The following is a 24,730-nucleotide window of genomic DNA, read 5'->3' on the forward strand; positions in this document are numbered from 1 at the left end:
GTAGGAAAGGAAGATTCCATAATAAAGGATATAAATATATTAAGCTAGGCCCAGAAGAGACTGTAACTGAAAATAAAATAATGGGGAAAATGGCAGAGTAAAAGAAAGTAATAGAATGCCAAGTAATTTAAGGTAGACACAGCATAGCCTTTCCAAAACATGTACATTGACTGTATAGCTGGACATCATGTGAAGACAAGAAAAAATGCAAGAATTAGTGGAAGAACATGACAGCTGACCACACATTCAACTTTCCAACCTTATCTTTCCTATGATGTACATAATAATTAATGCTGATGATGATGCTTTAAAACAAAGTAATTGTAGGGAAAAAAAAAAAAACCATAAATAAAATAACTTCCCTCACTTTATAGCCCCTTTCACCCAGAACTCAAATCACCTTCTATAGTTTCTGTATAAATATTTAGTGATTAGGGAGATTAATTATCAATATTAATTATTGAGGTAGAAGCTCAAGCTCATACTCTAGTAGTCAGATATGAATATCTCAGGTGAGATCTCTACTGAAACAACTGGTCACTCAGCACCTACCTCCCTCCTTGCTCTGTCTCCTTTCAGCAGCTTTTGGCTGTGCTACTTTCTGCTCATTCCACAGCTCTGAAATTCAGTCTCTCTTTCTCAGAGTTAGTTGTAGCAGAAGCAGCAATTCACATTTAGATACATTTGCCTCATTTTTCACCTTATCCTTACTATGGCTTTGTTGCAACGTAAGGACAAAATGTTTCTTAATTTAGGCTGCAAAACTGTAGTAGAAAGGCAGATTAAATGATTATTCTAACACTTTTTTTCTAACAGTGAGAAAAAGAAACTGTTAAGAGAGAGATAAAAGCTTTTATGAGTTAGCCACAGATACCTTTAATTGCTGGTAGCTGCTAAGGCAGGCTTATGATGACTCTGTGCCTACTAGCAGAAGAGAAGTACCCACAATTAAAGTTAGTTAGCTATTCCTGACCTAGCTTAGCACTTCCAGCTTGTAATTCTGCTCACTTCTTGTTGTACTAAACTAAATGAATTGAGATGCTGCTGCTATTTTATCTGCTGTGGAGAAACAGGGTGGAATGTGAGGTAGAAAAGGTATTTATACAGAGACACATGAGCCTAAAAAGGGGCTGAATTTTAAAAAGTGGCAGAATTGTAAACTTGTCCGTTTTCATGAAACACTGTCTTGGAGCAAACCAGGTAGTATTCATATGCATATTTCAATATCATATTTCAATATGCATATTATTTCAATAATCTACCCTATAATAAATTCAACATATCATACCCCTCTCAAATTGAGAGAGAGAAGTAGGAAAAAAAGAACAGACAAAAAGGGGAGAGATAAAGCAATTTGTTCTTTGGAGGAAAAGATAAAAAGAAAAAAAGGAAAAAAAAGGAAAAAAAAATTCTGCCACAAAAATCTCAAATCCTTGGATGAAAATGCATTTCTTTCCTTCATTTCTGTGCTGATCATCAAAATGAGACATATACCTGCCTCTGAAGCAAGGACAAAAACTCTAGGGGAGGAAGCAAGTCTTCAAGAAAAGTTATTGTTGTAGTAAAAGACATTTTTTCTTCACATTTTGGGTTTTTTGGTCAATAAGGCACTTTCTTTCCTATTACTGAAAAAAAAAATACCAACTCACAAGGTATGGTTTCTTCAAGGGATTTAGGGACACCTCCAGAGGAACCTCTGGAACACTGTCTCCTTATACAGCCAGTGCACACCCCAAAGGCATTGTTACAACTCAAACTGCATTGAAATGGATTCAAATGGCAATCAGATTAAGACTTGAAAATGATCTTAACAGCGAGTATGAAAGAGTAGTGGTTTGGGGGTCCTCCCTTACTCCATTAAAGAACTCCACAGTGATGCTGGTCCAACCCCAGTACAGCCGTCTTTCAGTCAGGATGGCCCTATAAGTGACACACTGCACTATGGTGAGGCTGATAAGAATCACCTCATTTTTCTGATGATTTTTCAAAATGGGGTTTCTTGCAGTTCAGCATTTAACAAGTCCAAAGACTGTTAATGGATGTTTGCAAGCAGGGAGTCAGGATGACCTACAGAACTGCCAAATGAAGCCAGCTCCCAGGATGCTAAGTAACTAGGGTGAGAATCAAGTCCAGAAACTTCGAAAGCTCTAGGCAGAATTTCACTAAGAATTTGGTTCCCTTCATTTTCCAACAAAAGCTATTCTCAGCTGAAGTATTCTGACTTGACAATATGATTTGGGTAAATATTTCAGCTGAATCTGTCTAACCAGTTTTAGTCTGTACCTTCCAAAAAAGCCCACAGAGAGCTGGTGTCAGTCCTGTCCTTCAATGTCTAGGCAACCTGATTCCATCTCTATACAATTCAAAACAGGCAGACTGAGAAAGGTAATGAGTTTCATTAAAGCTTTATTTTCTAGTAAACAGATAAAAGATTTGCTTTTCATTCTTTTTAACAAGTGAAATAGGGAATAAATGTTCTTCCCCTGTAGCTAAAGAAATCTGAAACAAGTCCAAACGGCTTCTCTATTGAATTTATACAAACAGCAGCTCTAAGCCCATAAAAATATATCACTGTGAAACTTACAAATATGGCTTCATTTTATTACTCTTACAACGATAATTTAGAGCAATATATATTTTACACTGAACTTGACTTATGTCTGCAACATGGGTCATCTCATTTCCTTGGACTTCACTCTATATCTGGAACTCATAACCCAGTTGGTCTGTGCTTGGAAATCCTAATGACTGTAGTGGCAGCTACTTAAATGTAACAAAGACAGACATAGTCCAGCCTACGTTATATATGATTGGTATTTAATAAGAGCCTGAGTCAAGCTTTCTGTTTCTCTATTGAACATACCTTTCTCTGCAAGGTCAGTTAATTTCTATGGAATCACTTGCAAACTTAGATAATGCTTTGAATCAGAGTGGCTGAGCTGAGCCTTAAGGGCTAGAGACCATTGCAGAAAAGAAAAAGAAGAAAAAAAAAGTATTTTACAAGCAATACTGTCATTAAAGGAGCACAGTTATGCTTGATATCATCTGTCAGGTTAAAGCATTCAACCTTGAACATGTTGTCTAATAAAGAGCACAAAGTATACAGGTTCCTGGTCGTGTTCTTTTCATCTAAGGTAGCCATACCTCTACTGTAGCTACTGCAAAACCTTAAATGCTTTTTATTCTTTTACTCTTAAGAGAAATCACTGCTTGCTTTAGGCTTCCAGTCTATTTCATAATGTTGTATTCTATTTGAAATAAATAAAGACCATTCAGTCAAAATATTTCCCCACAGTGTTAACTTGGGGAACAGATGAACACACACTGGGCGCTAGTCTTGGGTTACATGTTGTATAGGGAAAGGATGGCTAGAAAGTGTCCCATGCCTCCTCAGTGCTCATGAAAACACACAGTATGCTTCACTTCCTGCCAACTGTGTGAAAGGAAAGTGGGCCATGGCCTTACTCACTCTTAGCCCCTTCAAAGCTGGCAGCCATCCCAGATAATTCAACTGGGAGTAAAGTGCCTCATCACGGTGATGCTCTCAGGCTCCTGAACAGCTGTGCATGGCACAGTTCTCTGTTCTCTGTGCCCTGCCTGTGTCACACTGGAATTTAGGTAAAGGCAATCCCTTAACAACCTGCATAAGAGCTAGAAGATATGGGTAGGTATTTCCTAGTTCACGCAAGTGTGTATTTGAGTTAAGGAGAATAAATTCATCCAAAAGTCTTTCCTTCACGTAGTGAAGAAAACCAGGAGAGTATGTATTAATTAGAGTATGCAGATCAGTTTGTACCTAGTATTTATATATTAAGTTTTCACTGATAATACAACATTGGTATGACAGGGATTTGCTTCTACAGCACACAGTGATACAAAAGAAAAACCAGTAACAGATATTCCAGCAGGAGGCAGGTACAGGAAAACAAAAAATGCAAAATAGTACCTTTAATCACAGTTACACCCTCTAAAAACTGAGATGGAAAACAGGGAAATGCTGCTATTCTGAAGAGTGAAACGCTTTTTCTCTTCAGATAATTTGAGGCCTGGCACTCCTAACTGAGAATAGCCCGAAGACTGAGCAAAGAATTAAGTTGCTTTATGGAGATTGTCTGGCTATTTCCTTACATTTCTACATGGCTGTGACTAGAGAAACTTCTCTCTCTCTGGCTGAGCACATAATAATGCATGAGGCTCTGAAATTACAAGTCTGGAAGGATAATGATGCTTGAGTGGGAAAGCAATTGCACTCAGCCATTTGCCCTGCCTCCTCTCTGTTTTTTGGGTGGTTTTTTTTGGATGTAAAACTGCATAGCCAGGCTCAGGTGTTTGGACTGCTGTCACCTCACATCACTAAAATGGTCTGCACACTGCAAGTAACTCCCAAGGGAAAAAGTAGCGTTTAACTTTTCTTCCTCCAGTTTCAAGTGTGAAATACCCACACGGCTCAGAACCACTGAATACAGAGCTCCCGGCCTTTGCGCACCAGCTCTTGGCCACATGCTGGCTTTGCAGGATCTAGCCGGGGCAAAGCATCAGTGAGGAATGAAACCAGCAGGAAAAAATGCTCCTGCTTGTGGCACTGGTAGTTTTCTGTTCCTTTGGCAAATGCTGCCCAGCCAATGGGTCTGGCAGCATGGGGGTGGAGATGGAAAAGGACAGACTGGCCTTTTCAGCACTGAAAATCTTGCTGGCCTTTCAAGGCTCTGCTGTCTTTAGGATGTCAAACTGAACAGAAACACAGAAAAATCTGCACCACAGCAACAACTCCACTCTCACCTCTGCCTCTCCTACACAGAGCTCTCATTGCCAGCACACACCACACCAATTATCACTGAATCGCTATTCCTCTTCTCTTTATATAGCAAACCCGTACCTTAAAGGGGTACTGCATTCTCAGAGGTAAAACTTTAATTACTTGCAGAACTGTAATAAGTCTGACACATCTTCTAGAACCTGGATCTCATCCATTGTCAATTTACTACTAATCTTTTATTCTCCCTTTACTTTGTTAAACCAAACATTCTTCAGATCAGGCAAAAGCCATCATCCCCAGTCTTGCATAACTAAGTAATAATCCTTATTTTCTTATTACAAACAGCACTCACTTCAGATATGGAAAGGAAAAGATGGGTTTTAAATGTTTATACTGAACGACAGGATTTTGGCAATCCCCTTACTTAACAGCAGTACAAAACTCAGTGCTCCTCAGTGCTGAACTCCTGGAGCTTAAAATACAAACTTGATAATGTTTTGTCTAAAGGAAATGTAGTAGCAGGCCATGGTATTGCTGCAAATGTAACAGAGACCATTCTAAATCAAATTATCAGCTGTGCTATGAGGTGGTGCTACGTGGAATCTTCATACTAATCCTCTACTTATTCCACTGGGTAGGTTCAATGTTATCAAAGAATTACAATTCTCTTTCCCTTTTCATTTCAAGAGTTCCCTTTGCATGTCTCACCTTCACCCAGCTTTTGTGAGTGCATACATGTGACAAGCCAAGCTGTCACATCCAGCCTCAGCACCTCGTTAGTACTTGCCTCTGGGGAGAAATCTAAAGTGTGTAGGAAACAGGAACATTGTCAATGTATGTCAACCAAGCAAAGGCTGACTTAAACCTCATGTGCCCAACCACCTGAAAGGAGGTTGTAAGTGAGGTGGGAGCTGGCCTTTTCTCCCACATAACAGTGATAGGATGAGAGGTAATGGCCTTAACTTGCATCAGGGCAGGTTGGATATCAGGAAGAATTTCTTCTGGGAAAGAGTGGTGAGGCACTGGAATGGGCTGCCTAGTGAGGTGGTGGGCTCACCATCCCTGAAGGTGTTTAAGAAACACACTCACTGAGGGACATGGTTAGTGGGCATGGTGGGGATGAGCTGGTGGATGGACTGGATGATTTTAGAGGTCTTTTCCAACCTTAATGATTCTGTGATTCCATGATACTGTGATACCATTATTCCATACTTTCCTTTTCATGTCCTTTGCTTTTCACACCTAATCAGCACATTTTTCGTATCTTTACATACCAGTCCTGAATTCAACCTGTCTTCTTGACATTTCAGACCTAAATTAACATACCTATTTTTTCCTCAATTTAAAATAGGTTTAGAATATGTCTATTTAAATGTCTTTTATAAGCCATCCTCTGAATTCCCTGAGCTGCCAGGATTACAGCACTATTTCCTCCCTGCTTCCCCCTGTGCATTTCCCAGTGACAAATCTAGAAATCTGTGAGCTGGAATTGTCTTAAATTGCTTAAGTCATAACTGCATTCCTTCAACCTGACAAATCTACACTTTGTTATGTAACAGGCAGCCAATGTAGACCATACAGAGAAAGCTTTAAGTGTTGTCTCAATTAAGTAATCTTCATGTCTTTGCTTTTTCAGCTTTTTCCACCTCTGCATTTCCAAAACACAGTGAGTAACAGTGGAGTGGTGGCACAGGGCTTGAAAGAAAATTTGCAAATGCAGTTGAGAAGGAGCTCAACCCTTGATGCATGAATCCATGTGCTTCAAACAGCCTCAGCCAGTCCTAGAGCTGCAGAGCCAGCTAAGCAGAGCACCTCAGCCCCTCTGTGCTGAGGCCCCTACTGGAAGCTGCACTGCTTCCCGTGAGTCATTACCTCCTCCTTCGCTGCTGCAGAGGCACCCTCATCTGCTAAAGGAAGCCCGGTGCCTTCCTGTCGCCAGCACTGGCCCTGTCTCCTGCTCTGTCCCCAGATTTTCTGACCCTAGCTCTGAATGACTTGTCATCAACACATGCAGAATTGATTCCTCCAAGCAGCTCCCATTTCATCTATTGTATGGGTAGAACAACTCTTCCTTTAGAATGCGCGGGACATGTCAGTCATCCAGGATATGCTGGAATTCTGGTGGCATCCAACATCCTATTTTCACATCCTCCTTTTCGGGGAACGAGGGAAGTGTAAATGAATATTGGCAACATTGCACGGATAATTTTAATTTCCATTCTCATTCTTTTGCCTTTAGGAATTCTCATTTCCTTTTTTTTTTTTTTTTTTTTTTTTTTCCCCCTAGATTAGTCAGTTCTCAATCAATGGAATAAAAATGCAGAACATGAGTAGTTACTGTATGAAGTCTACCAGTCTTCCCACAGTTGAAGGGAAGTTACCACCATCATGTCAAATCTGCTTTGAGGAAATTACAAATCTGCTTCATAAAAAGAAACATACAGTCAGAACAGGTCTGGACTTTCATAAGTAGTCAGAAATTTAGAATTTAGAAAGTAGGGAGTACATGTCAATGGCAACAGAATTAGTTTAAGAATGGAGAAACTGACAGATCTTGACACCTCATTGTCAACTGGGGCTCCTTATCAAAGCCTTGTGAAAATGTTTCCAATGTGAAAGTTTGAGAGTTTCAATTTTAAAGTTTTGGGGTTTTTTTGTTGGTTTTGTTGGTTTGTTTGTTTGTTTTTAGAATAAGAAAGTATATTTTGGAGTAACATATCTTCAAACTACCGGGATAAGCAATTGATAATATTAAAGCAATGGCTAGGAGCTACATGTAGATACCTTCAGATTAAGAGGTATGGATATTCTCTCTTGTTATTTTGATAGTTCACAATTGGAACAAACTACTTAATAACATTGTGATTTGTTCATCCTTTGATTATTTTATATCAAGATTTGATGTAAAACATCGCATGGGTATCATCGTATCTGATCTAGAGATCACCTGGAAGAAAAACTGATCCCATATGACTGAATTTTTAGCTGTTGAACAACATTTATGCATTTGGATTTTTACCTGTCTGCAAGAAAGCCAGAACAAACTAATATGCCATAAATAGTAGAGTTAATCAGCAAGGCTGATCTCCATCCCTACAGTAAAGAGCACTGGTCCCAGTACTGACCCCTGGGGGACACCACGTGTCACTGATCTCAATAAGGACATTGAGCCATTCACGACTACTCTCTCGGTAGGATCTCACAACACATTCCTAGTCCAAACAAACAGTCCACCCATCTAAGTTATTAAATACAAGATACAAGTAAAAAGATACTGTTACTGTTTTGTTTTGCTTTAATAACAAACTATTTTACAGATTAAAAGTACAGTATTTGCAGATGTCTATTACTTTAAAAAAAAAAAAATCACTGAATTGATTCAGTAAGCCTGAATACAGAAAACATAGGCTAAATAAGCAAAAAACATCAAATTAAAGAAATTTGGTTGTTCTATAGTGCTTTTCTTAAAGAATCTGCACTTGACTCTTGCAAACCTTTGACAGAATTCTATTTAGAGATACCACTCCTAAACCAAATGGAGTGATGTTTATTCCTCAGATTTTCACTTACATATTTATTTTACTAATTAATTTGGCCACACCAAAGTTTGCCTTCTCAGGGCTTGAGGCAGACAACCATTTGTAAACAACATAGCTCCCCCACACACCTACATCCTTTAATCCACTTGAAATTGCTGGTGATATTTAAATAAACATTGCATCTTCGTTCTGCATCTCTCAACAGAAGTCAGCAAGCAAAGTCCCATAATTGATTAGTTCTGTTATAATGCCACTGCACGCTAATACTGAAGGAAAAGGATTTAACAAAACACACAGCATGAGAAGTTTGACATAGCAGCAGTGCACTGAGCTGCTTTTTGGTGCAGGAGGCACGCGTGAGCTGACATTCCTACTGCTGGAACTCAAGGAGTGAGCAAACAGTGAGTGTGTCACAGTCAGTGTCCCAGCATCCTGTACTAAAGGTGATGGAAATCTCTCTCATTCATGGCATATTTAAAGAGACTGTTCTATAATGCTTGCATCTGGCTCACACCAACCTGCAGTCCCCACACAACCACCACAAGAAGCACTTCTAGTGGGAGGATGGAAAACGCTGCCTGGTACACAGTGGGAACCCAGCCCTGCAGTGCTTGTGCAAACAGCTCTGCCAGCACGGGCAGAACTTTAAACACCAAACCCTAAATCAATAACACTGCCTGCCATTGGAGAGCAGATTTCCAGCAATGCTGATGCACAAGCAGCTGTTATTTTCAAGCAAAACTGTGGAGTCAAACTACAGTACAGAAGAGTTTATAACAGGAAAATAATAATAATAATAAATGATAAATCAGGACATGTTATACTGACCCTCATCTGCAGTGAGGCCACAGGCTGCCATCCAACCATAGCTAGGAGAATGCTGATCTGCTATTATGCAGGTTATCTCCCTGGGCAAACTGTGCTGAGACCTGTACATAAATGCTGCCAATCCACACTCCTTAGGAGCAGCCCACACCTGCACACAGGAGACAAGGTTGCACAAAGAACTGCTGTGTTGAGGACTGTATGACATCCTTTGGATGGGAGCAGGGCTGAAGTGACCAAAGTCATGCTAGAAATTAGCTACATCCCTCTTTTAAGAGACTTTGGCTGCTGATTAAATAGAGATGCAGCATGTTATTAATATTTCAAACATACTGCCTCTTGAAAAAAATATATAGATAGATAGATAGATAGATAGATAGATAGATAGATAGATAGATAAATAGATCCGATTTTGGTAAATACAGATCTATTTCAATAGATTAACCCTGTTCCTTATATATATGCCTGGAAAGCCTTTTTCCCACTGCCCTTCCCACTGTGGCTTCCAGTTTTTTCATTCAGTATAACCATTCCACTTCGAGTTGTCCCGGCAGAACAAAGAACGCTTCTGTGCAGGGAAAGAACAAATCAAAGCCACTTTGTAAAGTCCAGAAAACGTAAGAAGTGCCATCAGTGGAGGAGGCAGGTCCCACTCAGGAGACGTCGTACCGGTGTTTTTATAGGTACAGGAAGGAAGCAAAATTATTCCTACGGGCCTGCATTATTACTTGAATTAATTATTATTTTATATATGTATCTTTATTATGTCTTTTAATACATATAGGCGCGCGGCGGCGCGTATAGACGCGCACTCACACCGCACTCTGCCCAGCCATCTCTCGACAGCTTCCCCCCGCCCTTAGGACGCCCGGCGCCGCCCCGGCCCACGGGGGAGCGGCGGCGCCCAGCCCGGACGGCCCCGTGTGCCCGCCCTCGGGACGGGGCGGGGGAGCGCGGCCGGGCGGGCCGAGGAGGACGGGCGGAGGGACCGTGACGCGCCGTCGGGGCGGGGCGGGGGCCGTACAAACGCGCTGGCGGCGGGCGCCGGGCGCCGCTTCCAGGCGGGTGAGGCGGGCGGCAGCTGGTGCTCGCTCCGCAGCCGCTGCTTCTACCACCGGGAGCGCTTCCCACGGCTGCGGTATCCGCGGGCGCTCATGGCACAGCACGGAGGGTGCTGCCCTACGGCTCCGCGCCCTGGCGGTGAGTGATGCGCGAGGGTCCCGTGGAACGTTTGGGGTGCTGGCTGCTGGGCGAGCGTAGAGCCCCGCTCGCTTAGACGGCCTCCGAGAGGCATCGCTGTCGTGGAACTGGGGGAGGAAGAGTGGGAAGAAAGTGGGGTACGCGGCCAGCAGGTCTGTCCCGATCTGTCCCCTGGGCAGATTGTTTCCTTAGCTCCCGGTAGGTGATGTGTCGGAGCGACAGAGGCACTGCAGGCGGAGTGCCGGGCGTGGGAGCGGCGTGGTGGAGCGCAGGGCTTCTACCTGGAGGCAGGGCGGCTGGTGTTGCTCCGCTCAGCATCTCTGCTCCGTTCCCACGGCGGACGCTGGAACCGGGCAGGTGCAGCGCGCCCAGCTGGAGGGCGGGATGGGCTCGGAGCAAAACCTTCCCTGGGGCTCACTTCTATTTTGCCTGTCAGAGGTGAGCTGCCCAGAATAGAACAGCGTAGGTATTGGGCACTGCTGGTCTCAGCGTGTTCCAGGGCTAAGGATGAGAGAGGTTCAGATTTTGGGGTATGAAAAGATGCTGGGAGGCTGCGTTGGCAGCCTTGGTCTGATCTTGTCTTTCAGTCCTCGATGAGGGAAAAGCACCCAGCTAGATACAAGCAATTCCACCAGCTTCATTGGCTGGGAGGTAACGTAGAGGGCTCTCCTCTCTGTGCAGTAAGTTGAGGGCTTTTGTTCCTCTTTGGGGGAGCAAAAATACCTGGGAAGTCCCCTGAAAACCAGTCTTGAGTGGTGTGGGGATGTGGCGCCTGCAGGGGCATCTTACGGGCACGGGAGACCCCTTCAACTGCCTGCTCTCACAGTGAGCCTCTGCAGTGTGTGTGGCAAGAGGCATGCTTAGTAAAACAGGTTTTGTTCAGTATATGCCCATAAATTGTCTGGCTTTCAAACCCCATATGCAAATGATAAAATATTACTATATTTTATTTCTTCATATCTGCATACGCAGATATATATCTGCCAGCATTTCTTGTGCTTCTGAAGAAGTGCATTTCCCACCTTGCTCAGAAATGAGCGCCTTTCAGTAACAGCACAGCTACCAGCACCAGCTGCAGATCTCACACATATCCAGCCTTTCAGCACCCACCTTTTTTTTTTTCTTTTTCCTTTCCCCCCCCTTTCCCTTTTAGGAAAACGCAGTTTTTTTGGTAGTACACTGTCAAGTGAGTGCCTGCAGTAGGTCATTACCAAGATTATACATCTGAAGCCAAGCCAGCTGCTGCAGTGGAAAGGCACTGATTTAACAGAGCGAATTCCAACCCCAGAACTGCCAGGTTCTTATCAATGCCCCCTCCTTGCAAGGACACTACCTTGGTTATTCTGAATTGACCATAAAAATGTACAGACATCAGACAACATCAGAGTGAATAGAAAACAGTTTTCTAATCCATGAGAATATATTCATGTATAGATACACAGAAGAAGACATAAATGTTTTTAGCCTATTGATCAGCCTGGGATTTTTCCCTCCCCACCCCCAGAAATGCCACCCGGAGCCAAGAAGCTACCACAGCCCCAGATGGATGCATTTCCCTGAGAAGTTTTGATAATTAGAGAGCAAGAAAGCTGTAAATACCCCTGAGTAGCCCAGGATGGAAGCTCCAGCTGTGTCACCTCACTTCCCACTCCCGAGCAGGAAGGTTCCCTCCAGGTCACCAGGCAGTACTCTGCTTGGTAAAGGGATTGGGTTAGTTAAGTCTAATACAGGGACGACCTCACCACTGCTCTGCTCCTGTATTATTCTGAAGTTGAGTGCCAGTAAGGAGGCAGACAGAAATCAGCTTTGAGTATAACCTGAAAGTTTACTTAAAGGGTTACTTATTTTTATTTTTAATTTTGTTTCTATTGCCACTTTCAGTATCTTGCTGGTGTTTGAAATAAGGCCTGTGTTGGTAGAGTGGTAGGAAAAGTGTTGCTTAGCAGGGGTAGTGGAAATGGGATTGCCTCATGCGCTGTGTTCCTCTTTCAGTACATTCTGTTAAGGTGAGCCTTTGTACACAAGGGGGGCAGGACGGACACAGCTGCCTTTCACCCGGATTGTTTTCCTGGGGAAAGGTTTGGTAAGTTAGAAAGCAATGCATTTCTGCTTCCTCATTAGGTCATGACCCATTCTGGGGTGGAGGGGGGGGAACTGAGGCAACTTATCCATTTTGGATGGATGTGTAGGCTTTTGGGGGGTGCTGGGAAGCCAGTGATACTGCATGTTTCCCTTTCTTTATGGGGAAAAAAGTAATACAGGGTGCTAAGCAATTGCTAGAAGAAGGTGGTAAGGGGATTCCATGTTAGCATTCAGTACAAAAAGGTTCTGTGCATTCCGAGCTTTTCAGGTTTATTTTTATTCTGCTGTAATGGCCTATTTTCCTTTTACCTGCATGAGGTTCTCAGGAATGTAGGGTATTCTCTCTTCTAAAAAATTTTTATGATCTCCTGGCATGAAACGTTGCAATGGTCCCTTCTGACCTTAAGAAAAAGAGTGCAGCGTTATATATAACCACAGTCTATTATAAATTTCCTACTTTATTGCTCACACTGGAGCTGAACTCCTTCTTTAAAAGGGGCGAACTGGTGACCTAGCTAATTTATATAAACTGTATTTATCACAGCAGGTGCAGGCATGGAGCAGATCTCAGCCAAAAATACTTCCTATCAAGTCAACCTTGCTCAGCTTTGCTAAGTTCCCCTAACCAAAATTTAGGGACTTTTTAAGAATACAGAGTCTTGGAGCAGATAAGTAATATATCTCCCTAACTGCACTGAAATGATTATTAGATTTCTTAACATGCTGACTATAACAGTGAAACCTATGGTTTAATCTCTACTCTCTGTGCAGTATATTTTAATATAACTCATGGAATGTAGTCTAAGGAATAGGTGGGCAGTATCATTTAGGCACTGCAATACAGATTAATACAGTTGCTTGCCTTTGTACCTCACCTCTTAATGCACAGATAGCTATTTTTAATATCTAATATGGTGATCAATAGTTTATGCCCCTAGAGGTCCATGGCTTCGGTTGTACGTAGTTCTGGTTAATGTAGTTCAATTGTTTCTGTAACACTCACTAAAGTAGGCAATTGCCTGCAGTTAATTAGTGGAAACTAGAGTTTATGCATTTCATTGGTACATGTTGCTTTAAACTTTTTAAAACGTGATTTAAATACAGTATGTGGGGTAAGCGTGGGAAGCACCTTGTCACAAAGAGGGTGTTGGGAGGCCATATAACAGTTAAAAACAGCAAAATAGTATCTTTCCATTCAAAATAGTATCTTTCCATTCTTTTTGAGGAAAATAAGATGCTTTATAAATTAGATCAGATGGAAAAAAAATGTATATATTTGCTTCTTTTCTGTTCAGGAAAAGCTCTTGACTGATCTGTAAGTGATAGCTTTGTGTTTTGTGCTAATGGGACACAAAAAGCCACTTGAAAGAGCTCATACAAACAACTGAGGAATGTATCTTAATGACAGACATCATCTCCTCTTAGAGGGGACAAGTATACACTGTTCATTTCAATGGCCTGATGAGTTTCAAATACACTTTGAATTGATCTAGTTTAGTTTTCTTAAAATGCATCTCTGAATACAAATGATCAGGTCACTGGCTTTTCATCAGTACAGAAAGGTGTTTGTAGGGTTTGCTCAACTATGGATTTTTCTCCCAACAGAAATCCACATAGTAGATCTGTGAGCACAGCCAGTGGTGTTAATCTGCCGAGTGCCCAAACTTGCAGTTCTAGGGCAAAGGGAGGTACAACCCACGAGCTGTCCTGGGGTTCTATCCCATCTGCAATACTGAGAATACCTTGAAAAGCAGAATATCTCCCTCTGATTCTCAACTCTGATCTCCCTCTAGAGACAAATATCAACAACTGATCTGTAGTTCTCAATTGAGCCAGACTGGGTTTTTGCAGATGTATGTGAAGATCCCTCCAGTGAAGGGCTTCAGCTTCATAAGGAGCAAGTGAGGATGCCTGAAACTTAACATGGTTTTCCTCAACACCTGGGAAAAACATAAAACTATAGTTTCTGTATAATGAAGTTGGAGACCTCTCCATGTGCATGGAAGGGTTCGCGTAGTCATCTTTTTCCCAGTCACTGTCTTGGCAGCAGATGTGTCCATTAGCTCTGCTACACCTCTTAGTGTGTTGACTGTTTGTTTTGTGAAGTGTTCACTGTCAGGTTGCCAGCAGCCTGTATCTCCCACTTAGGGCTGCCCTACAGACAGTCCTTATGTTTCTTCCCACCTGTTCCGGCAGCCAACTTGATATTCTTTGGAAAGTTCAGCTCTGAACGCACCCCCACACCGCACTCTGGCAAAATGAAGTTATCAATCTAATTTTGTTAATGCTAATAAAACTAAATATTATATATAATTCAGGTAGTTTATGCCATCTTATTGCGAGAAGATAAACATACTGAGGCATTAAAATACCGTGGTAATGTGTTAGGAGATAATCAGAAGTCATAAAATAGCAACATAAATTTCAAAGAGTACTGTAATATGCTTAAAAGTCATTGAAATACGACAGCTGTGCTCTTCATTGTGCTTAGTGAGAAAAGGTTCAATTTATTTCCAAATTACTGTTACTTTTGGAAGAGGTTTTAATCATGAAAGCTGATCTGATTGGCACTGTCCACACTGAATCTTGTTGAATAAATAGTATGGCACAGTTTACTAATCAATTGGAGTAAGCTGAAGAAAAGCTTAAGAAAAAGCAATTAGACTTCTTGAATAGTCTTGGTATAATCTTCAAAGCGTCATTTAACATAAACTGTTTCTTTTACCAGCTTGCTCGTTTACTTGTAGCAAATGCAATGGTAATGACTGTCAGTTAAATTTTTGTATTAATCTGAACTACAAAGTCACCGAGTGCAGTCATGTATGCTCTGCATGACTTGTGGAGGCAGTGAAGAGAATTCTTAAAGCAGAAAAGTAATTTGGCAGAGTGGCTGCTATAAAATCTTCAGTGCATGCTTATTATTGTTGAAACAGTTTTTCAGACCCACAAATTATAAAGCTATGGAATACACGTTTGCATCATTTTATATAAACTGCAGTAATTCTAGCCACCAAATTGCAGATCTGCTCAAAGCATTGAAGAGGGCAGAGAGAAGAAGGCTGAATGACAACCAATTTACATGTAGTTTTATTCCTGGACACTGCTTTGCCCACACAACATATGTTTTGTGCTGAATTTAGAGGAACACTCATGTCCATTGTGTTGCATTAGTCTAACACAACGCAACAACTGGTTCAGATCTCACAATGTACTGTTTGAAACAAACAAAGGAGTCCAGAAGGAAAAAGCAGACAAAGCTTTATTGCTTGCAAGTAAAACAACAGTGGCTTATATATTTGGAATGGCATAATTACTGACATAGTTCATTGGATGTGCATAAGGACAGTAAATGCTGTGGAATACTCCTACAGAATCCATAGCATTTACTGTGTTCACAGTGTGGAACACTTGATGTATTCCTGATCTGCACCTAAACAAGCAGTTGTGGAGGGAAAAAAATAATCAAACTCTATATGGCTGAATTATAGGACACTGTCCTATAGGGGCACTTTTAAGCAGGTCTTACTTCCCCTAAAACTTTCATATGCTATACTCAGCCATAAAAAGGCTAGAGTAACATGGAGCTGGTGGTGAAGTACTATGCAAACTATGAATTTTAAAAACAATCCCAGTGAATTTAAAAATAACAATCCCAAATAAAATAGCATTGCTAAGATCACTGTATTTGCTTATTAATATTTGAGATTAGCAGCTAATCTTAGCTAACCCTAAATTAATCTTTCCAGAGGAACAGTGCTTATCACACAACTCTGCTGGAAGCAGAACATATTTCAAACTGACTGCTATAGAAATAAGGGTTCCTACCATTAGGTTTTAACTCCTTTCAACATCAATTCAACCTGTTCTCTGAAATCCTATTATGCTTTTCCAGTAAGGTGTTAGGACAACGACTCAGGCTTACTATTTATGGAGCTTGTAACTCTTAAAATATACTCTACAGTAAGTGGCTATTCCTTTAATCTGTGACCTTAAAATTCAAGAAGAGTTGATGTTTTCTTGCTCTTATGTTCTGAGCTGCCCATTGGGCACTGATCTAATTAGGCCATTTGCTCAGACTGTTACTAAATGTGATGGCAGAATATTTAGTGAGGACATCAACAATGCATTTATCAGTACTGAATTATTTGCTGTCCAATCCACAACAGCCCCCCACGACATCTTTAGTGAAGGGCTAATAACTGGGATTATTTCTTTTTGAAACTGAAGTACATTTAATTGAGAACGGTGAGGACAGGGAAGGAGAGCCGAAAATTGACAGCAGAAATGGAGTTCTTTCAACCACATCAAAATTGTAACAGAGACAAAAACTGGAAGAACAACACATTTCTCTGCCAAGTTTTCTCATGATCAGACATCATAGAACAGCCTAGGGCGCAACTTTGTGTCCAAGATAGGACATGGCCATGAGCTCACAGCCCACGGGCACCCAGAGAATCCTTGACTACAGATTTATTGAGGCACACTGCTTCCCACTCCTTCCAGCATTGATTTCTGCTTCCTAACAATATCACTGCCTTGTAGCTCTTTACAAATGATTAGAAAAGGGAAAGCAGAAAAGTAATAATCAGTAGCAAGCATCAGGAAGCCAGCCTGCTCCATTCAGGATGGAGTCGTGACCTCTGTAAATGCAAAGCTATCAAACAACTTTCTAGATGACTTGGAAGCACGTCATTAGTCCCTGTCACACTGGGACTTAGCTTATTGTGGAAAAGTCATTAGCTTCTTTTCAGATTCTCTGGAGAATTTCCAAAGCCTAACCCTTGCAGTTCCTCAGGTTGTTCATACGTAATTTCTTATTTCAGCCCTCATTAGTTAGTACAGTATGCATTGTTCTGAGCTTAAATTCATAATTATGGTAGCCCAGTAAGGCAGAGCAATCAGATTCTCTGCCATCAGGGCTTCCACTTCTAAGTGGAGTTAGACAATACCACAACGTTTATAATACAATAACACCAGCCTTCCACTGAGCTTATATGACTTATGAAAGCTTCCAAATCTAGAGAACTGTTATACACAGCCAACATGACCATCCAACAGGTCTGTTATGTGAGGCCATTTTAATTTCACTTCAAGCACTGCATTTAAAATCCGACCTTCACCTTAAACATCTCTCTAATAAATGAAGTTAGTTGTTTACATCAGTCTGGTTGCCTGACTCTGGAAGTTACCTTCAGCAATATTCATTGCCTGTTTTGTCCATGAATATTTCAGCTGGGACCACAGCTTTTAGTATTTCATTGGTGCAGCCTTGCTATGGTCTACAGTTTCACTCAGAGACCTTCCTGGCTTCTCTCTGTGAGAATGTGGCCTTCTCACATTTCTCTTCATATCACATGAACCTTTTTCCCTGGAGGCTTTACTTTCAGGCTACTGTCACAACATAAATTCATAGATGGCTTGGATTGGAAGGATCCTTATAAATGATCTAGTTCCCTTAGGAGACTACACGACCTTCTTTGAGGAAGCTTCCTTGTTCAAGCCCTTTGTTTAGTTCCTAAAGTAGATCTATTCTTGCACATTTAGAAACAAAGAAAGCACCACTTCAACTCTGCTGAAATTAAATTTAAAAATAATAAAACTCTAAATCTTGGGTCTTAGAAAGAGACTGAGAATATTCATGTCTCCTGGTGACTTGCAATCATTTTTTTCATGGCATTATGGTATGTGGCTGTCTTTAAAGAATTTAATTCTCTCTGGTGATTTATGAGGCTAGAGTTCAGAAATCTAAAGAAGTTGGTTCAGTTTTGAAAATCAAAAGATACTTGCAGTGTGGCTTTAGTACTAATATAACCGAGTATAAAATAATGTGCCTGTCTTATTTTCTTTTTTTTCTTTCTTTCTCTCAGAAAGGTTTCTGTTTGAGAAATACGCATCCACTCAGCAAAACAAAAACAACTTTTAAAGGTTGTTCTGGGTAGAATTCGCTCCATGCCCCATTACCTGCTTGAGTGAAACCAGACTAAAGTTCTGTCATGGCAGCTTTTCTGCTGGGAGCTGTGCTGCTCATTGTTCAACCTCAGATAGTGCCTTCCAGACCAGCTATAAATTCAAAGGCTGAGACTTCTGCTCAGTCTGCTCAGAGAGAGCTTTTAAAGAAAACATCTCAGAAAAATGACTTCAAGGAAAACATTCATTCTAATGGATCATGCCGGCAGCTGCCACAGACTATCATTATTGGAGTGAGGAAAGGTGGAACAAGAGCTTTGTTGGAGATGCTGAGTCTTCATCCTGATATTGCAGCAGCAGAAAGCGAAGTCCACTTCTTTGACTGGGAAGATCATTATAGAAATGGATTGCAATGGTATATTAATCAAATGCCATTCTCTTATCCTCATCAGATCACCGTGGAAAAAACTCCAGCATATTTCACATCACCTGAAGTGCCTGAAAGAGTTTATAACATGAACCAATCTATGAGACTACTCCTTATTTTAAGAGACCCAAGTGAGAGAGTACTGTCAGATTACACCCAAGTGTTCTATAACCACATGCAGAAGCACAAGCCGTATCCCTCCATTGAACAATTCCTGATTAAAGATGGTGAACTCAATGTGGACTACAAGGCAATAAACAGAAGCTTATACTACGTTCACATGCAGAACTGGTTGAAGTATTTTCCCCTTGATCATATCCACATTGTAGACGGGGATAAACTAATTAAAGATCCCTTTCCAGAAATAGAGAAGGTAGAGAGATTTTTGAAATTATCACCACAGATAAATGCTTCAAACTTTTATTTCAATAAAACTAAAGGCTTTTACTGCCTAAGGGACAGTGGTAGGGAGCGTTGTTTACATGAGTCAAAAGGACGAGCTCACCCACAAGTAGATACTCGGTTACTTGAGAAACTGCATGAGTATTTCTATGAGCCCAACAAGAAATTTTTTGAGCTTGTTGGCAGAACATTTGACTGGCATTCATTTGTGGCAAGTTAGTGGTAAATGTGAGAACCTATGTTCTGGTGTAAATTTAGAAACTTTAAAAAGGGCATTTAAGCTATAATTTATTTGTAAAAATTCATAAATACTTCTGTACAGTATTAGATTCACAATTGCCATATATACTAGTTATATTTTTCTACTTGTTAAATTTGAAAGCATTTTGTATTGTTTTTCATGGTTGTTAACATTGTGTATGATGTGTCTATATGAAGAAAGTAAATTATTTCACTGCAGAAGATGCTCTCTTGAGAATGTGTTGTCTTTTTAATAAATAAGAAATTCATTTCAACAAAACCCTTCAGAATTATTTGAATCCTTCAGACTTTCTGGACTTTATCCTCTAGTTGCTAACGAATATGCTAAACTTTACATTTCCACTTTTATTGCTCTAAATTGTGGTCTAATGGTTTCTTTTTATCTGAAAATATTCTTGTAATTTGGAAATTGTTCTATCCTGCTTTATGAAATTATTTATTGATAATGTGGTATTTATATGTGTTGGGACATGCACACCTAAAGGACAGTGGAAGACTGTGTCATAAAGCACGATAACAGCTGTACTTACCTTTCAATTTAATGCTGTAGTAACTGCTCCTCAAATTCTTTGGCAGAACCCTACTAGTTTCACGACAAACTTTTAAAGATTCTGTGGGGAGCAGTTCATGAAATCAGAGTTAAGTGCAGATATTGATTAATCTAAAAACTTTCTACAGTCTATGAATGTATATGTCCTTCATTATGAAAGAGGGAAGGATATAAGCAATATGGGGACATTTTAAAGGCTGCTAACTGCTGTTCCTAAATTTTATGGCACACGTTCTTTCCCATTACTGAAAACCAATGGATATACCAGAAGAATTAGCTGGTCTACTTTCTAGTAAGCAGCAGCTTCATTCTTATAAATATTAACATACTTTTACTGTATTGAGCACTTTTCAATGAGTTGAGCAGCTGCTTCATGTAACATAGAAGTGCCCATGGGCTGCTATTCAATTAATCTCTTTCCAGGAAATGTAAAGCCAAGATTTGGATCCAGCCTCGGGTACCATGGAATTAACCCAAATTCCAGGAACTGTTATGGTCTTCCATCTGCTAAAAATGGAAGTTAGATGCTAGTACATTGGTAAAAGTTACAGTTTTTCCTATCTATGTTAGTTCTGATGTTCCATTAGCCATCAATTTCTGGCATTAGAGTTAATCCCGTTTTCACAGAAGGCTTACTATAGTACTTCCATTATGAGCTCTCAGTTTTCATGTTGTGATCTAAAATACACCCTTTGAACTTTCAGTGACAATACCTTGTACATTTAAATTTGTTACTGATTGTTTCAATCCTTCATAAAATTTAAATAAATGTAGATAGGTTAATTTTTCCTGGTGAGATGATTCAAACTTGGGCACTGTGACCAGGTACCCTCTGGATGCAAGTATCCCATATTATGCTGCTTGCATGAAAATTTGCAGATGCTTCCCTTCTATTTCCCACTACTTGTGCACCTGCCCAAGCTGTATTCAACCTCAGAGAGGTTGTTGGTGTTTGTTTCATAAAGTAGACCTTTGATGAAAGCCTACTATGAAATGGTATTGTACTCAATAAAACATTTTCTGAATTGCATCTTTCCTTTCTCTTTGTTCACAGTTTTCTAGTTTGAAAGATTAGTAATTAGGATCCAACTTCACTTTAGTCTCCAGTTAAATGTTGCTTATGAGTTCAGCTGCAGCCCAGTGGATTTAGTGAAAAGCGGGTGCTGGCTCCTGGATTGCTGGCCTGCATAGTCCATTGCTGGATCCACTCAGAATATACAAAGAAGAGTGGATAGTTTCTACTGGCAATAATGTTTCATCTTTCATAAGACAGATACAAAAAATAACAGGCTTTATTAAGTGCCAACATGGAAAAGAAACATTGCAAGTTTTGCGTAAGGAGGAACAGATGGGTTTTTGCTACTCATTATGGTACAATTTTCTTGCTAATTCCATAGGAGCTACTTTGACCTAAAAGATTCTGGCTCATGAGAAAGGCTCCCACCTTAGTGTAGTCCCACCTTCACTTTTGTCTCCTTCTTTTCCCTGTTTCAGCTTTCTACCTTCAGTGACTTTCTGCTGTGAAAGAAAAAATTCTGCTGGGGTTTGTGGCCATGTGGGTACTACCTTTTCAGTCACAGAGCCAGATGAATGTATGAAGGCAGGGATACATCAGGTCACATGGGATGGTGCAGCGTATGGCATAAGCATATAATAATAGCCTCAGTATTGACATCTGTTGGTATTGAGAATGTTTTTAGATATACAGTGATATTTAATACCAGTATTTTGACAGTAACTAAGCAGGGCACATCCTCTCACTCCCCACATTTGTGTGGATGCAGAACAAGAAGCAGAGTAAGAACCACTAGCTCACCATTACTCTGTTAGTAGTAGGACCATGCCATATCCTCTGTAGGATCAGGAGGCAAAGTGACCGCATCAGGGGGCCGTCCTGAAGCACAAGCTCACAGGACTCATGGCCAAGGCCTGCTGTTCAAAGGCATCCTCAGACAGTATATCATATGCCTTGTGCAGAGTTGACAAGATTGTGCAGTACCTCACCCTGGAGCTTACTGTGTGGTAGCTGTGGGAATGAACAACCGCTCACACCCTAACAAATTATAAAGGTAATATTTACCTGTCACTTATAGCCTAAATTCAAGGGTTACAATGCTTAAAACTTGGCTTTTGGGTATGAATTCTGTTTTAGAAGAGCTACATTCACATTTCACACACGCATCATGGTATTTTCTTAAAATGTCTTAAACAACAACAAAAATTCAAACAGAAGAAAGTGATGAGAGAATGAAAGAAGGAGGCTGACATTCATTCTGGTTGAGATTGTAGAAACACAGTTAGCTTTGAAGCCACTCCATATTTGTCTGTGTTAAAAAATCCCTGAAAATACCTTTCCATTGTCATGCCACATAGGTATTTGTTTCTGTAATACTCTACCATCTCAGGTTTAAAGTACAACCACTTGGGTGTAGCTACAGAGGCCTGTTTCTGCAGGGCTGCTAGCCAAGTCTGTGTTCACTCTTGCGATTGTAAAATAAATACATTTTATGAGAATCCAGTGTTCAATTCAAAGCCTACCGCACCCCTTCTCTACAAGAAGAAAAGCCAATCAAGCTGTTAATCAGGGTGGCACCGCAGGACTAAGCTGTGCCCTTTGCTTCACAACGTGGATTAGTGTGAGTCTTTGAAAGGAGACACTGTACTCACAGAGGACAAAGTTTAAACTATAATGATTATTCTGCAAACATTACTAATGGGTATGGAAAGAGAAAGAAGTCTTCTTGGAGAGAAAAAAAAAATAAAAAAACCCACTACCAACTATGTATATAATTCCAGTATAAATATAGCTACAAATTCTCTTGGTGCTGCGTGTTCTTTGCTGTTCCTTATATCTTGCTTCTGATGTTGTGGGTGAAATAATGTCTACTCCATGTAAACCAACAGTGTTTTGGAGCAAATAATTGAAAAATCCTTTTGTAAATCTTGCTTGAGTCTGTTCAGTCCGGAAATTTGGCAGTGCTATACCCATTGATTAGTTTGTGAGACTTACCAGCACAGAATATTTTAGATGGAAAATTCCTTGCCTTGAGTAGTTAATTCTAATCACATTTCTTTGTCTGTGTACATTTTCAGAATGGGCTTCCACAGAAGGAAATGCTTCTTACTCCTTGTCATCCACACAGATTTTGAATGTGTAAAGAAGCGTAAGATGCTTCCTTCTGCTTTGTCCAGGATGGCGTGGCTTCTAAGGAAGTTCAGACTTGCACCCTTCAATTTGGAGGTTCTGTATTAAAACTGGTACTCAAAGAAATACCCCCTCTCCTTTCTCTTTTTCAAAGACTCTAACATCCAAATCCTAATTTGGCTTGCATTGTGAATGATCTTGCAGGAGTATATGAAGAGATGTTATCTAATACAACAATAAAATAATAAAAACTACAGTAAAAATGATAGATTAAACTAATAACTGTAAAAAAATGTATTCAACTTGCTACTAGGTACATACCAGCTGAAATATTTGCAAGCACTTGCCCCCAGAGCTGTAAGTATCATTATTGTTTTCTCATTCTAATAACTTTTATTCATAGGGTTCTGCCTGAGTGCACAGTTGCATTGGATAGACTGTATGTTCAGTCTTCATTCTTACATTATGCAGTTGCATTGGCGAAGCCAGTTACAGACAGAAGCCATACAAAGATATCTGAGTGGGGGAAAAAAAAGCACCCTTTTAGTGATATTTTGCTTACCAAAAGTAAATGAAATTTTGTTTATGTATCTTAGTTAATTAGTAAAGGAGAACAGCACTCTCTTTTCTTACAACAGTAACCCATCTATGGTAAATTTGCTACTTAACTCCCACACAACAGTTTATACCGTTTTTAAGTCAATAGCGCAATAAACTCAACAGTGATGCTGCAGATTTTAAATGCCTTCTGGAATATATAAAATATGCAAGTCAGAGTGGGGAGCAGCTGGATGCAGAGGAACAGCTGGTCTCATTGGGCTGAAAACATTTTTGTTTAATGACATGGAACATGAATTTTTTTGCTTGGATATCACATTATGATGTCTGTGAAAGCAATGTCTTCAACTAACTTCCAAGTCAATAATACTGTCAGAATGACATCATCTGTCTACTTGTTACTGATACTGTGTTCTGCCAAAACACACCCCAAACAGTAAGTGCATAGGGGATCCCTTACAATAAAAAAGCAACTGTAATGCAATGCAAACACACATCTTCAGTTATGAAGGCACAGTGGCTTGAACAGAGAGCTGTTCTGAAGAGTGGCAAAAATCTTCTTGATTTAATTTGGATGTGGGCTACAGAAACAGAAACCTGTATGCGTACACAGTAAAATGGCAGAGCAAATAACAAACCCTCCCCTCCTGGGTTCTCAATCAGTCACCATTTTTTCAACAATAATAATAACAATCTGTAGTTGCATTTCCTTAAAATGAATAGGCCTGCCTCCAGGACTGAGTGCCATTCACACCAGATAAGAGCATCAAACAGCAGAGTCCTTATGATGTTTTTTACACCAGGCAGAGTTCTGAGGGAATCTCCTGTTACTACATTTTGTGAAATTCATTTTTCCTCTCCAGTATGCTGCTGTATCACATCTGTCCTATAGATCACTGAATTAACTATGTTAGAATGCAGAGCAATTGTCTGATGGTATTTTAAATACCATTCAAATGAATGGGAAACTACAAAATGATGGAATCTAAAACGTACTTTGTGTACTTTGTGAATGTTTGCCCTGATATGTTTTTAACTTTAACTGAATAAAATTCAGCTTCTTTGGTCTGCATTGTTG

At 40.4% G+C, this 24,730-nt stretch overlaps 1 protein-coding gene across 2 annotated transcripts; it reads left to right on the forward strand.

Moving 5' to 3' along the window:
* The first annotated feature begins 10,150 nt into the window (after positions 1-10,150).
* Positions 10,151-20,979, forward strand: HS3ST1 (heparan sulfate-glucosamine 3-sulfotransferase 1). 2 transcript variants are annotated; one of them, XM_015862882.2, is made up of 2 exons: positions 10,151-10,320; positions 18,270-20,979. In XM_015862882.2, exon 2 carries the CDS (start codon positions 18,396-18,398, stop codon positions 19,356-19,358), a length of 963 nt encoding a protein of 320 aa, XP_015718368.1. In that variant the 5' UTR covers positions 10,151-10,320; positions 18,270-18,395; the 3' UTR covers positions 19,359-20,979. The 2 variants fall into 2 exon arrangements, with proteins under 2 accessions (XP_015718368.1, XP_032300266.1); XM_032444375.1 differs by lacking the exon at positions 10,151-10,320 and adding an exon at positions 12,313-12,403.
* Positions 20,980-24,730: the final 3,751 nt, after the last annotated feature.

Source organism: Coturnix japonica, chromosome 4 (assembly GCF_001577835.2).
Source record: "Coturnix japonica isolate 7356 chromosome 4, Coturnix japonica 2.1, whole genome shotgun sequence".
NCBI lineage: Eukaryota > Metazoa > Chordata > Aves > Galliformes > Phasianidae > Coturnix > Coturnix japonica.